The sequence below is a fragment of the Sorex fumeus genome, unplaced genomic scaffold (genome assembly GCF_029834395.1).
Source record: "Sorex fumeus unplaced genomic scaffold, SorFum_2.1 ptg000051l, whole genome shotgun sequence".
Taxonomy (NCBI): Eukaryota; Metazoa; Chordata; class Mammalia; order Eulipotyphla; family Soricidae; genus Sorex; species Sorex fumeus.
In genome coordinates this window covers 20,368,913-20,383,793 of record NW_026606108.1, presented here as the reverse complement: position 1 = coordinate 20,383,793, position 14,881 = coordinate 20,368,913, and the positions used below count along the sequence as shown (strand labels likewise).

The window sequence follows — 14,881 nt, the reverse complement described above, 5'->3', positions numbered from 1 at the left end:
AAAGACTCAGTTATTTGTTTGTTTATTGGGTGAATATCTACTAACCAGTGACCACTGCTCCAGGAATTTGAGACACTCCAAGGAATGAGACAAAGATCATGCAACCAGGGAGATGGTTCAAGAGGTGGGGCATACATTTATATGATGTCCCAATTTCAAAACGTAGTACCACACACTGCCTCTCACAAATACTGCTGTGTGGCTCTGGTAAGCCCTAAGCACAGGCCCACGGCACCAAACCATCAAGCCCTAATCTCCAGGCTGAAAAAAGCTAAGGGAAGCCCCTATAAAAAGAACAATTAGAAAAAAAAGAAGCAGCAGAGCAGGAGGATCACTGACTTCCAGAAACAGACTTTCTGTTTAGTTTTGTTTGGGGGCCATACCTGGTTGTACTCAGGACATATTCTTAACTCTGTGCTCAGGAATCACTCCTGATGAGATTCGTGGGACCATAAGCAATGGCAGGAATGAAACAGATCAGTCACATGCAAGGCAAGTGCGCTGCCTACTGAACTATGTCCACTGCCCAGAATAGTGTAAATAGTTTTAAAGGGGAAAAAAATTGGCCTAACATTTTTAGAGAAGGAACCCTGAAGGTAGAAGACAAAGAAAGGCCTGCAGTGGGATCACAGGGTATTTCTCAAGCCAAGGGAAGAAAAACCCTTATTAAAGAGACTAATATACTGGCAGTGGATTAAATAAGATTAAATAAAATCAGATAATCAGAATTGATTATCTGATGAAACAACATGTAGTCACTGACAACCTCAAGAGAGGAGGTTTTCATGCTATGGTAAATAAAAGAATTTAGGAAACGGTGGGAAGACAAAGTTGATAGCAAGTACGGGCCTTACTCAGAATCACTGTCCTGTCACTGTCCTCCCGTTGTTCATCGATTTGCTTGAGTGGGCCCAGTAACATCTCCATTGTCAGACTTGTTGTTACTGTGTTTGGCATATCGAATACATCACGGGTAGCTTGTCAGGCTTTACCGTGCGAGCGAGATACTCTCAGTAGCTTGCCAGGCTCTCCGAAAGGGACAGAGAAATCGAACCTGAGCTGACCAGGTTGGCCGTGTGCAAGGCAAATGCCCTACCCACTGTGCTATTGCTCCATCCCCACTCAGAATAGGATGGCAAATTTTCAGGATCGGTGGGGTCAAGAGATTTTTCTTGTTTACTCTCTGTATTTTCACTTGCATGCTACTAGGAATCACTGAGCACAGAATGCAACTGAAGGTATAAGAGAAAAGGGGGGAGGATGTTTTGGTCATTCTCAAGTGTGCAAGAACAGACACTCAGGTCTAAGGGGAAATGAGTGGCCTTGAGCCCTGAACACTGTTAGTATCACTTGGGATGGATCCTTAAGTTTCAGTTCATCAGGTAACAAGAATGAGGTTTTAAAATGGTTGGATTGAAGATGGCACAGTTCATAAATCCATACTTCTATTCCCATAATAAGGGAATGATTATTGACTTTAAACAGGAGGAACACAGGAATCAAGGATGGTTGCAACCTGAATGTCTTTGCGGGGCGGGGGGTGGGGAGGCTGACGTTGCCCAAATGGATTAGGCGATACTCACTAAAGACAAAACAGAGATAAAGTCAAATGACAAATATGGTACTGTTGTACATGAGGCTGGAAGGCTGGGTTTGTTCACTTGACATTTTAAGTATCAGGAGGATGGTGTGTGATCTTATAAGCAGGGGAGTGGCCCGGAGAAAGTAGTACATTAGGGAGATTAATCTGGCAGTGTGTAGAGAGTGAACTGGCAGAGAACGAAAAACAGAGAGATTAGCTCAAGGGCTATTAAAACATCATCCATGAAATTAATGGCATGGGGATTAGTGAGGTGGCAGGGAGGAAGGAAAAAAGCTGCCAATCCGAATTTCCCTTTGTAGCAAGAATCTGCAGGATTTATCAATGGCTTTATGCTCCTGTTCTATCATGTATTGTGCTTTCGTAGCCCTTAACACTCCTTATGAAATATTATTTCTGCTTCTCTTTGAACAGTGAACAGAGAAGTTCCAGATGGCAGGAAGCCAGGTATGCGCTGCTTGCTAGTTTATTTCTGTTGCCTAGCATATTTTGCTGCTCTTGTAGGCATAGGCATTTAAACATATTTTGAGAATAAGCGAATAAGGTACTCGGGCATATCAAAGAAACTGAAACCCGAATCAAGAAAAAGCAAGGAAAAGTGGAAGAGGAGGAAAAAGGGAAGGGTAAGTGAAAAGTAATAGATTAAGTTCAGGAGATGGTGGAGAATGGAAAGGTATGAGAGAGGCCAATGAAGCAACAAAATGGAAAAACAAAAGAGTATTTACCTGTGGAGAACTAGAAAACTGGTTAAAGGACCATAGTTTAAAGGGAGAAATATAGTGTCCAACTCCATCACTTGTGCTCTATATTAGTCAACTTCACAATTTCTGCAACCTCAGAGGTTTAAAAACTAAAATAGGGGCTGGAGCAATAGCACAGCAGGGAGGGCATTTTCCTCGCAGGAGGCCGACCTGCGTTTGATTTCCAGCATCCCATATGGTCCCTTGAGCACTGCCAGGGGTAATTCCTGAGTGCACAGCCTGTGCATCACTGGGTATACCCAAAAAGCAAATAAATAAATTAAAATTATAATAATCACAAAGGATAGTTGAGGACAGTGAGTAGCTCAGAACAGTTGGCACATATGAGCAATTAACAGACTTTCATCTTTTCTCTATCACCAGTGCAACTGCCATATTTCTTTTATAACTTGTGCATGTCACAGAGGAGGGACACCGTCATTGAACCTCTCCTCTGATTCCTGTCATGAGCGAGGAAAAGTCTTGAGATGCCTAAGACCAGTTTGAGAAATAAGATAAAGGCCACTTAATCCAGTTCAAAGCTGTGACTGGTTTCACTTGGGATCTCAGAGTGGAAAAAGTACAAGAAACTCATCCCCACATGCCTCCTTCTGAGTTTGCCTACTTTCTTTGCCAAATCTAATTGTAAACACACACTGGACCTTATTAGCCAGCTTAATAGTTCAGTACAGTGGCTGGTAAAGAATTTAACAAATTTCTTTACTCATTCTTTGGATCAAAAAGAAAAACAAGTATGAAATCAATTGTCATCTCAGAAAATATAAAGACAGTGTCTCCCTCCTAATTCAATCTGACAATAAAAACAGAGAACAGGGAACAGGGGGCTGGAGTGACAGCACAGCAGGTAGGGTGTTTGCCTTGCGTGCGGCCAACCTGGGTTCGATTCCCAGCATCCCATATGGTCCCCTGAGCATCGCCAGAGGTAATTCCTGAGTGCAGAGCCAGGAGTAACCCCTGTGCATTGCTGGGTGTGACCCAAAAAGAAAAAAAAAAAACAGAACAAAATTTTCCCAAAATATTTTCTATAAAGTAATTAAGTGGGGTTGGAGAGATACTACAAAGGGTCAGGCACTTGTCTTACACAAAGTGATCCTCGGTTAACTCCTTGGTACCACATCTGTTCCCCTAAGCACTCCCAGGAGTGACCCCTGAACACAGTCAGTAACATCCCCTGAGAACCAGCAGGTGTGGTCTACAAATAAAAAACTAAACAATAACGGAAATAAAATCACTGTATGCAATGCTACATGTGGGCAAGCATCCATTTTAGTCATTTTCTTCCCATAAAATGTACCTCAATTTTCTAACAAGATAGAGAATATTTCTTTTCTTTTTTTTTTGTTTTTAATGTATCACTATGAGGTACAGCTAGACTTGCAAACTTTCGTGCTTACTTTCAGTCATACAATGATCAAGTACCCATCCCTCCACCACTGCCCATTCACCACCAATGTTCCCACAGTATCCCTCCCTCATCCCCCCCTTCTACCTCCGTGGCAGACACATTCCCTTTTGCTCTCTCTCTCTCTCCTTTTGGGTGTTATGATTTGCAATAAAGGTATTAAGTGGCCATCATGTTCAGTCTATAGTCTACTTTCAGCACGCATCTCCCATCTCAAGCGGGCTCTCCAAGCATTCTTTATTTAATGGTCTCTTCTCTGTCTGAGCTGACTTTTACCCCAGCATGTGAGGCCGGCTTCCAAGCCGTGGAGCAACCCTACTGGTCCTTATCTTTACTACCCTTGGGTATCAGTCTCCCATTCTGCTACTTTAGGGAATATTTCTATTGACATGTCTGTTGACTATAAACTGCTTTAAGTTTATTCACTGCAGCAACTATTTGCAAGCTGTAAGGTTAATTTCACTCATTATTAATTTTCTCTCAATACTGGTGCCCCAAATTAAATGTAACCCACACAGAAAAATGTGTTATTATAAAGATAGCATTAGCCACAGAAAAAATATTAAACTAAAGGACTCAGTCACATAACTGTAATTTTAAGAAACTTATATGTTCTACTGCTGGTTAGGAAAAATGTGTAAAAACACCTTAGTAGACACTTTAGCAATATAAATGGTAAAGGTAAAGGTAAAGGCCCTCCCGTTGATCATCAATTTGCTCAAGCGGGCCCAGTAACATCTCCATTGGAGACTTTGTTGTTACTGTGTTTGACATATCTAATACGTCACGGGAGCTTGCCAGGCTCTGCCGTGCAGGCAAGATACTCTCGGTAGCTTGCCGGGCTCTCCGAGAGGGCGGAGGAATCGAACTTGGGTCGGCCATGTTGGCTGCGTGCAAGGCAAACGCCCTACCGCTGTACTGTCGCTCCAGCCCAGCAATATAAATGAAAAAAAAATATTTGCTTAAGAAAATGTTTTTTGGGGTGGAGCAATAGCACAATGGGTAAGGTGTTTGCCTTGTACGCGGCTGACCCAGGTTCAATTCCCAGCATCCCATATGGTCCCCTGAGCACCACCAGGTGTAATTCCTGAGTGCAATGCCAGGAATAACCCCTGAGCATCACCGAGTATGATCCAGAAAGAAAGAAAGAAAGAAAGAAAGAAAGAAAGAAAGAAAGAAAGAAAGAAAGAAAGAAAGAAAGAAAGAAAGAAAGAGAGAGAATATTTTGGGGGGTATGGGCTGGAGAGAAGTACAGTGGGTAAGGCATTTGCCTTGCATGCAGCTGACCCTTATCTTGGCACCTCATCTGGGTATCTGAGCACCATCAGGAGTGATTCCTGAACACAGAGCCAGGAGTAAGCCCTGAGTACTGCCAGATTTGCACACACTCCAAAACAAAAACCAAACAAAAAAAATAAGAAAATGTTTTTTCTTTCTTTCCATTCTTTTCTTTTCTCTTCCTTTTCGGCAAAAGGTGTACACTCCTAAGTGGTGAGAAGGGGTCCTGAATCCACTGCCAGGAATTCTTGGTCAAATAGATGGGCCAGAAATTCAGTAGAAGGTCCTGAGGACATAGTGCAGCTGGGACTCTGTGATGCCAAATACCATGTCCACTCTCTCGGTACTCTAGGGACCTCCAGGACCGCACCCTGAAGTCCTCACTTGGTCATACTGTGCCAGGAGTCAGACTTTAGTCCAAAATCCTGGATCACTGAGCCATTTTCCAACCCCCAGACATGTTTTGAAAAAGCCCCAGAGCTTAAAGGTTCAATGTCTATACACTGACATTAAAGTGCTTGTTACTTGGTTCTTACTTTTCTATTTATGAATCAAGTGAAATTGGCAAGTTATTGACTATTTTCAGCCTCTGATTTTTTTTATTCCGTGAAAGAAGAGAAACAACAGTACCTTTCATACACCTGTTTGAGGTTCAGAAGTATTCACAACGGGGCCAGAGTGATAGTACAGTGGCTGGGGCACTTTCCTGGCATGTAGTCAACCTGGGTTTGATCTCTAGCACTTTATATGGTCTCCTGAGCACTGCCAGGACTGATCCCTGAGCACTGCCAGATCTGGCCCCAAAACAAACAAACAAACAAAAAAGAGTTCATATAGATAAACACATTTGAGGAGCGCCAAACAGGGAGTAAGATATTTTTTATTGAATAGTTGAGTTTTTATTGCAAGGGCAATGATATTTTAAGTGATATTTGATAATCATAGAAAATGAAAATAATCAAAATATCCAACATGAAAGACTATAAAGGAACTGGTAGAAGAGATACATAAAAGTGAAAATCCAATTTGTTCAATAACTTATTTGACTTAGAAATCATAGCTGTATTTCACGTTAAAATATATGCATGCAAAAGATTGAAAGAAAATATAGAAAAATTATTAATATACACTTCTGGAAGGAACTAAGGATGATTCATAATATCCTTATAATTTTTATATTTTCAAACCTTAATATTTATATACTATACTACTTCTGAATAAAATATAGCCACATTATTTCTTTAAAGAAATAATAGATTTGGTTGGGGCATAAGGTATCGGTAGACCAGAGAGGGACTTTAGAGTAGTGAAAATACACAGAATAATGCCATAGTAATGCACATATCATACACTATTCATTAGTTCCAAGCCCATAAAATGCACAACATAAAAAATGCACCATAATAAACCAGTGATGCTGAATGACCAACCTTACAGATGGATGGCTATGGTGGAAAAATTCTGAAAACAACTTCACTATATCACTATCATCCCACTGTTGATCGATTTACTCAAGCGGGTGCTAGTAACGTCTCCATTCCTCCTAACCCTGAGATTTTAGCAGCCTCTCCTTACTCATCTTTCCCAACACTGCCGTACTGGGGGCTCTTTCAGGGTCAGGGAAATGAAACCTGTTACTGTCAATGTTTTTGAAATATCGAATACACTACTAGTAGATTGCCAGGCCATGTAACATATGCAAAATATATTTCTGTGTGATTGTGATGTGTCAATAATAGATTAAACAATTGGAACAAACATGCTGGTCCATCAATAGATGTAGATAATGGGGAGATTATGCATATGACAGTGAATGTGGACTGGAATTCACTCTACTGACCTCTAAAATTTGTGATAAACTTAAGAATTTTCTAAATACAAACTATATAAATAAATTCATTAATTTGATGTCCAATTTTTATTTTTTATATTATCACAACACATTAGATATGTGATTCTATGTTTCACGGGTACAACTTTACATCTCTTCAAAATAATGTGTTAGCGAACCTCATCCACCACCAAAATGCCTATATTCCTCTTTGTATTCCACTGGATTCTCTTCCTGCCTCTTCTCTTCCGCTTTGGTAACCTCAGTGTATCCAAGGATTGTTTCTATGGGCATTTTCTTTTCCCTTGCTTTGCTTCTCCATGTCCCTCACAATTATATGATCGGATAATAACTTCTGACTTAGTTCAATTAGCATTGTCTCCTCCAGTTTGATCCAACTGCTTTTCAAAGATAAGATTTCACCTTTTCTGTTAACTGAGTAGTCTTGCATTGTATATACAGCCACATACTCTTTACGCAGTCCTCTATCACTGGAAATTTGGGTTGTTACTAGAGCTGACTATTACAAATAACAATGCAATGAACAGTGGTTGTGCATGATTCTTCTTTAATTCATGCTTTGATGGCTTTCAAAAAGTTCGAGTCAATCATGGAATCACTGTATCATGTGACAGATCTATTTTTAACATTTGTAGAACTCACCATACTATTTTTCCAAGATGCTGATCTAATTTACAATCTCAACAGTAGTACATAGGGTTTCTTTTTCCATCACATCTCAAACCAGCATTTACTCTTTCTAGTCTTTTTAACACAGGGCATTCTCACAGGTGTGAGATTCTTAATCATTGCAGGGTGAGTGTTTTCAATTTATCCATGTGATATGAAGGAAAATATGGTTTCACCTTTTCTTGTTGCTGAGTATTATTCCATTGGGTAGCTATAGCGTATCTTCTTTATCCACTCATGCATTGCTGGGTTAGGTTATTTCCATGTCTCAGCTAAAAATCTTCAATAGGACTCAATAACACATTTACTTTTAAAAAGTAAAATATACTTTTTGCTCTGCTTATTAATCTTGCAATTTTAGCCGACACGAGTTATACACATTTAAATCAGAACTGAATCAGCAGTAAACTGTAATTTTATCTCTTTAATTCTGAAAAACTGCCCATGAAATTTTCCATAAACTACCCCTAAAGAAGGTTCTTCACGTTTAATTTGTTTAGGAAAACATGTTTTAGTCCAACTTGAATTTTTCTCTTTCCTTACATTTTGATTTAAATATCTGAGACTCTCAGAGTGGCAAGAGTGGAAAAAACATAATCCTGTTAACAATGAACCCTATTACATTGATTTTATTATCTATTACTTCACTATTGCCTGAAGCACACTATTTATTACTTTAAGGTTGCTGGAATTTCTTATCAGTTAATTCTAAGAGTATTGAATGCTTTAATGCATTAGAAACAGACAGTGAAAGATAGATATGGGCTATCTTTATTTTCTCAGAACCATTTGACTCCTTCAATAACATGCTAAGCCCTCATGCTTAAGAACAGAAAAATTAAAGAAGCACTTTAGCACTTGGTAAATACACTTCAGTTTGGGGAGGCAGACTGTTGTATTAGAGTAGTCAAAGAATAACTATTGGTACAATCGTGTCATAAATTTCCATTCATTCACAACTCCAGAATTTGCAAAATACTTCAGATTATTCTTTAATTATAATTTATATATATAATTTACTATAATTTGTTAGAGTAATTAGTTTTATAATAAATAGACTTACCAACTAAATGGGTCAGATTTCCTGGAGCAATAAACCACAGACTTCAAGTAGGTAGCCATTTTTAAAAAAGAGAATTTGGAAAACATATTTGGGGGCTTATTTTGAGATAGAGGCACTGCAAGTTCCAGGGGAGCATAGGGAGCTGGGGTCTGAACCCCATTCTGCTGCATACAATGCACATGATCATCCTCCAATATTTGCTTTATCTGCATATGGGATTACCTAAGTAGGGCAGTGATTCACGTATGTTACTCATCATAATTTGAATAAATTCTTAAGTTTCTTAATATGTATCTCTTATACCTTAAGCCATACAACCATACATACCATACAACTAACTACATAGCAAATATTGCTTTACAGATCTACTAGATATTTCTCTCTTTATCTCTCTCTCCTTCATTTTTTTGAACCACATCAGCAGTGCAAAAGGCTTATTGCTGGTTCTGTGGTTAGGAATTACTCCCAGAAGTACTCAGTTTAGGATAGAAAAGGAACTACTATGACAACTGACAATGATACTTGGAAATGATTATAACCTTTCAGTACCTGCATTGCAAAGCAAAATGCTGAGAAAGAGAGAGAGAGAGAGAGAGAGAGAGAGAGAGAGAGAGAGAGTGATGCCTGTCAGCCTGTCATAGAGGCAGGCTGGGGTGGGTGTGGTTGGCATGAGAGAAACTGGGGACATTGGTGATGGGAAATTTACACTGATGAAGGGAAGAGTGTTGGAACATTGTATGACTGAAGAACAATCATGAATAATTTTGTAACTGATGAGAGGAAGAGGGGGGGGAGGGAGAGGTGAGGGGGGAAAAGTGGAGGGGAGGAAGAGGAGGGAGAGGAAGGAGGAGGAGAGAGAAAGAGAGGTGGTAGTGGAAAAGGAGGAAGATGGGGAAGTGATGGAAGAGGACGAAGAAGGGGAGAGAGAAGGAAGGAGGAAGGAGAAGGAAGAAGGAGGAAGAAGAAAGAGAAGGAGGAGAAGGAAGGGGAGGAGGAGAAGAGTAACAACAATCCAAAGGATGATTTGCAGTTTCTAGATCAAACTGATTCCTTTCTCATTCTCAATTCTGTTCCCCAGTGGGCGCCCCCCCCCCTCCCACACCCTGCCTGGAAGGACAGAGTTAGCATAGCCGTTGAGCAGAAATGCCTTTTCACATTATTGTTCAAGAACAGTATAAATGGGCCCCAAACTAATCTTTCCAGTTTACCAAGATCAACAACTTCACATTATTCACCTTAGCAATAACAAAAAGGGAATATAAAAGTTGCCACATGGTGCTGCAAAATAATGTATTAGTTAACTTATATGTAAGGTGGCTTCTCTTATCGAATCAAAGACCTACATTATTTTTAAAGAGTTCCATTACTTAGGTTTTACTACATTATGAGAGCAGAATAAAACTGCTTTTAGATGTTCTGCAAGTCCTATTCTTCCAAATATATATAAAGATTGATACTATACCATGTAAATGTATAAAGACTAAATAACAACTAAATAAAAGGCACCCAAGTAATGGAGCTTCATTATTAAATATTAAAGCATTTTGTATAGCTATTATTATATTCAGATCTTTTTGACTACTAGAATTTTCAGGTAAATAAAGTTCATATAACTGCTAAAATGAAAGTAACTCCAAAACAACCCCATAAAAGTGCACAAGTTTGTGTGTTTATGTGAAGTTAATGGCAAAATATTAGAAAAAGGAATAGCACATTTTAATTAGAATAGTAAAACCAGAAAAGAAAAACAAAGTCCACGTGGTAATGGATGAAGTTATAATCACTCTGTCTTTAATTTAATTCTAAATTAATAAGGTGTTATTAATTTATATAAAAACATTTTATAATCAAAAAGCATAGCATTGCCAATAAAGGAATTAGAATTCTAGACATAATAGCTTATATCTAACATAAGCCAATTATAAACAACCAGAACACTGATGTAATATTTGATAAATGCAGAGTAACATTTACAAGTCACAATGGAGACCACCAGGCTTTGCAACTTGCAGCTTTCAGTTAGCCTTACACTCAAAAATAATATAAAAGATACATTTAGGGACATGTACAGGATTATCTTAAAAGATAAATGCTGGACAAATGCAAGATGTCATGGGTTTAACATACCCTATAAATATTTTGTTCTCAAAATACGTCTCACTTATTTTATAAATGGTCAATGTTTGGAGATCTCAGCCATAATATATACAACTCAATGTGCAAACCTAGAGCCATCTAGCCACGCAGGACTAATTAACTATCACATTGTATCATTTATCATTCACAAATTTCACTCTGGAGGTATGTGTGTAAAATTTTAACCCAAACAGGCCCTGGCAGCTCATCACAGCTTCTAAAGCACAAAGTCAAAATTTTATCTCTAGATCTGCTGAGAAGACAGATCTTTTCATTAAACTTGGTTGCACATTACCCAGTATGCATTACCCAATGCTTTCCTATTCTTTATATAAACTACATGTTTCCCCTTAAAAATCCTGAGGTCAATGAAGATACAGAAAGTGAGAAGAGACAGCCACAGACGCCCAGATTTATTTCTCTGATATTCCAACCAAGAACCACAGAGGGTAAAAAGTTTCACTACAGATATACCTGATCTTGGTATCTGCTTATGGAATAACGATGCAAAGCAGAAGTAGGCCAGTGCGCAGCTTCTTATTCTGTCTAAAACGGAGTGAAGTGACGCACCAGAAGCTAAGAAGTGTGTGCCCATGGATGCAGAGCTTTGATTGACTGCCTTTCTGCTAATCCTCGCTAAAGCAGTAAATACATTTCTCTGCTCATGAAGCTTTCCCACAGCCCCCACCTTAGAAATCTCCATGACTATAAAGCACACTTCTGCCAAAAGGAACATGCCCACATTTGTTCATTTTTTAAAGCGCCATAATGTTTCTGATGAAAACACAGGCTGCCAAAGATGTCAAATAAAAGAATAACAGAGAAACCAATGGCATCTTCAGACTTGAATTTAAATGTATAACCTCACCATCTGTCAGCCAGTTGTGAAGCAAGGATCCCAGAGAAGCCCTGCCGGCACTAACAAGTTTTATCCTCGCATCTATTTTTATCAGTGTCCGCTTCTAGGACCTCTGCTGAAATTCTGTAGGGGGACCTATGCAACTGAATTTGCCACTGGCAACCATCAGAACCCTACAGATAAAAGGTCTATTTTAACATGCATTTTTGCATCTGTAACCCAGGCGGATTTCTGCTGGTGGAGTAAGGGACAAGGCAAGGAAGGGCCAGAAAGCTGGGGGAGGCTGGCTTCTTTCCCCACTTTGGGATTAGAAATGGAATGGAAGAGGGTTCCTCTGCAGGCCACCAAACAACACTTCATCTCCTCCCACTTGGCCTTGGAAATAGGATTACCATCTTGGACCTGGGCTCTGTCCCACCCCTTCCTGCTCTTGCCACCTCCACCTCCCAACTTACAAGTCTGTCCTCAGCTCTGGAGCTACTGGGGGTGCAGAGTCTCGGTCCCAGAATCCGATTAATTGCGCAGCGGGCTGGGACTCCTCTGCTAACCTACTGCGCAAAGCTACCAGCCCTGGGAGGAGGACGACCCCCTCCACCCCCCACCCTCACCTCTACCAGCACAGCCCTCGCCCCCGCCTGAAGCACAGCCAGAGTTCGGCAGTCTCAGCCCTGACTCTGCCTCCTCCGCTGCTTCCGAGGCAGATTTCAGCTCTCTCTGAGTGCTGTAGGGTGGCGGCAGGGCAAGGCGGGAGCAGGAAAACACCCCAACAGTCTATGTTCCCAAGAGCCAGGACGCAAGTGACCTGAGGCCCCGGTCTACTTGTACTTACTCACACTCACTCACCAGTGCACACAGCTCCCCAGGTTCAAAGCCACAAGAGAGGAGTGAAGAAGGTGGCTGGATGGGGCAGGGGTGGTGTTGGGAAGGCCCAGAGTGACCAGGTGCAGCGGCCTGAGGAGAGCAGGGGGTGCTTCGCCAACTGTCAAAGTGCCAAAGTCCCGCGGCTCTCGCCGCTCCCCAATGCTGGACTCTGCAGCCCGTGGTCCTGCTCAGCGCCCTTTCAGCTGGGCTCCTTCGGGAAGCGCAGGGAGCAAGCAGATCAGAGCATCTCTCCAGCCCCGGCCAGGCGCCCCTTTAACCCGGGCACCTTGCGGTGGCCCTCCCAGAAACAACTTGCATAGGGGCTGAGAGGATGGGGGAGGGGGCAAGAGGGCAGGAGAGGCACATCTTGGTGCTCCATCCCTAGCTCTTCACTCCCCGGACCGACACACCCCCAGTGTCCCCCGACCCAGGGCGCTACGCACCGACCCGGGCGCGCGCCGCAACCCCTCGCCGCAACGCCAAGTCGTTTGATTACAACACTAGTTGATTTCTCACCAATCGAAAAACAAACCCACAAGGAAAAAAAGAAAAAGTGCAAGAACTCTTCGGAGGAGTCGCCGGAGCAGAGAAAAGTCCGCCGGTGGGGCGTTTTGCTCTAGTTTCCGCGGAGTTAAGGAACCTGGAGATCCCCGGCGAGAAGAGCCTCGGGGACCCCGTGGGGGCAAAAGGCGACCAACTCCGTCCCCACCCCCTGCGTCACTCACCTCCTTAAGTTCCTTGGCCACGTCCTTCAGGTCGCCCAGGACTAATTCCAGGTCCTCCACGATGATCTTGATCTGTTCCTTCACCTTGGTTTTGGAGGCTGCCGGCGGTCCCTCGGCTGCAGAGGACGAGGAGGGGGTCCCCTTGGACTTGGCTGACATTCTTTGGGGGCAAGCGAGGCAGGTCAGCAGAGGCGGGCGAGCGGAGGCTGCTGCGCGCCCCCGTCCCTGGCGCGGCCGCGGTCGCCCCGCTCCCCCCTCATCCTGGGCGCTCGCCGGGCAGCGGCGGCGGCGACTGGCGGCGCTCGGCCCCGCGGCCGCACAGGGGTGCTGCCATCCACTCCCGAGCCGCGGCGCGCGGGGCGCCGGGCTGCAGCCGGCCAAGCAGCGCGCCTGCGCCCCCGCCGCCGCCGCCCCGCGCACACGCGCTCGCTCCCCGCCCGCCGCGCTCCCGGCTCGCTCCCACGGCGCCCGGCCTCTGGGGGGATCGGGGACCGCCCGCGGGGACGCAGCCCCCCGCCCCACCCCCCGCGGCGTTCGGGGGCTGCCCGCGTCCTCCCGGCCTGCGGGCGGCGGCGGCGGCAGCTCACCTCGCGCCCCGGGTCTCCCGCGCAGCGCGCTTTCGGCTCGGTGGAGGGAGAAGAAGCCCCCAAAGCTCCGGAGTTTGCACTTTTCGGGTCAATTCAGAGACCCTGAGAGTCTAGGAGTTAAACACACGTGTTCCGATTTGTGCAGGAGAGACAGAAACAGAGACACCGAGAGAGATGTGCGTAAAAAAAGGCGACTCCCCTCCATCACCATCACCCCCACCCCCCACCCCGCGCGCACCACCCCAATGATGAAATTTAATCAGAGTTTTTCAAACCTGGAGCCTAATCCCGCTGATTCCACAGAGCTAATAGCGGATTTATTCAAGTCAAGTCCCTACGCCAAAAACTCCCCGCCGCCTCCAACCCCGGGCTGTCTGAGTCATGTTGACTGTAATTTTCTGGGACAGTTCGGGTTTGTTTGTTGTTGTTTATTTTATTTTTTCAAGTTGTCTTTCGTGCCCTCTGTGATTTATGCCCATTGGGATGCCTGTCTGGGCTTGGAGGAGGGGCAGCTGCCCAATGGAGCTGGATTGCGTCTTTGCGGAAACTGAGGAGTTTGGCCTCAAGTTTCCCTGTCCTCTGTGTGTGCCTGTGAGAGTGCTCGCGTATCTACTCAAAATCATTTGCTGTGAGTAACTTCATGAGGCTTGTGTCCAAAGAAACCAGGGAGAAAAGTTCACAGGAAACCCCCAGTTTTATTCTCAGTAGGCAGCTGTCATTCTCATTAGCTAGAGTTATAATTCCCTTCCTAGCAAACCCAAGGGCTATTAACTACTGGCCTGGCAGTCTGGCCCGACTTTATTTTCCTCCTCCAACACTACTCCGCAACATTCTTTTAATAATAAGATTCCCCCCTTGGCTTATACCTTTTCTGTGTTCTTGCTTTCTGCTTTCTCCCACCTCGGATTCCTCCTCTGTGCTTCTATAAAGGAAGATACTCCTAGTGGTCCTCTTCTTTTCACTAAGAAGCCCCCTCAGCCACTATTCTCTTCATTTCGAATTATTCATTTTGATATTCTCTTTCGAAACCCATCATTGTGACATGGAAGAAGAAAAAAGACAGAAGAAAATGAAATAGAGATTTAGAT

The 14,881-nt window shown here is 43.2% G+C and overlaps 1 protein-coding gene across 3 annotated transcripts in view; it reads right to left on the bottom strand.

Moving 5' to 3' along the window:
• Window positions 1-13,589, bottom strand: part of PRR16 (proline rich 16) — a 250,406-nt gene extending 236,817 nt beyond the window's left edge. For 2 of the 3 annotated variants that reach the window (XR_008793884.1, XM_056124505.1), the window contains exon 1: window positions 13,207-13,589. Coding sequence is in view for 1 of the 3 variants with exons in the window: in XM_056124505.1 (XP_055980480.1) it covers window positions 13,207-13,365 (159 nt within the window). In the remaining 2 variants the exon portion in view is untranslated. The remainder of the gene's footprint in view (window positions 1-13,206) is intronic. The other variant, XM_056124506.1, reaches the window with a different exon arrangement.
• Between the last annotated feature and the right edge of the window lie 1,292 nt (window positions 13,590-14,881).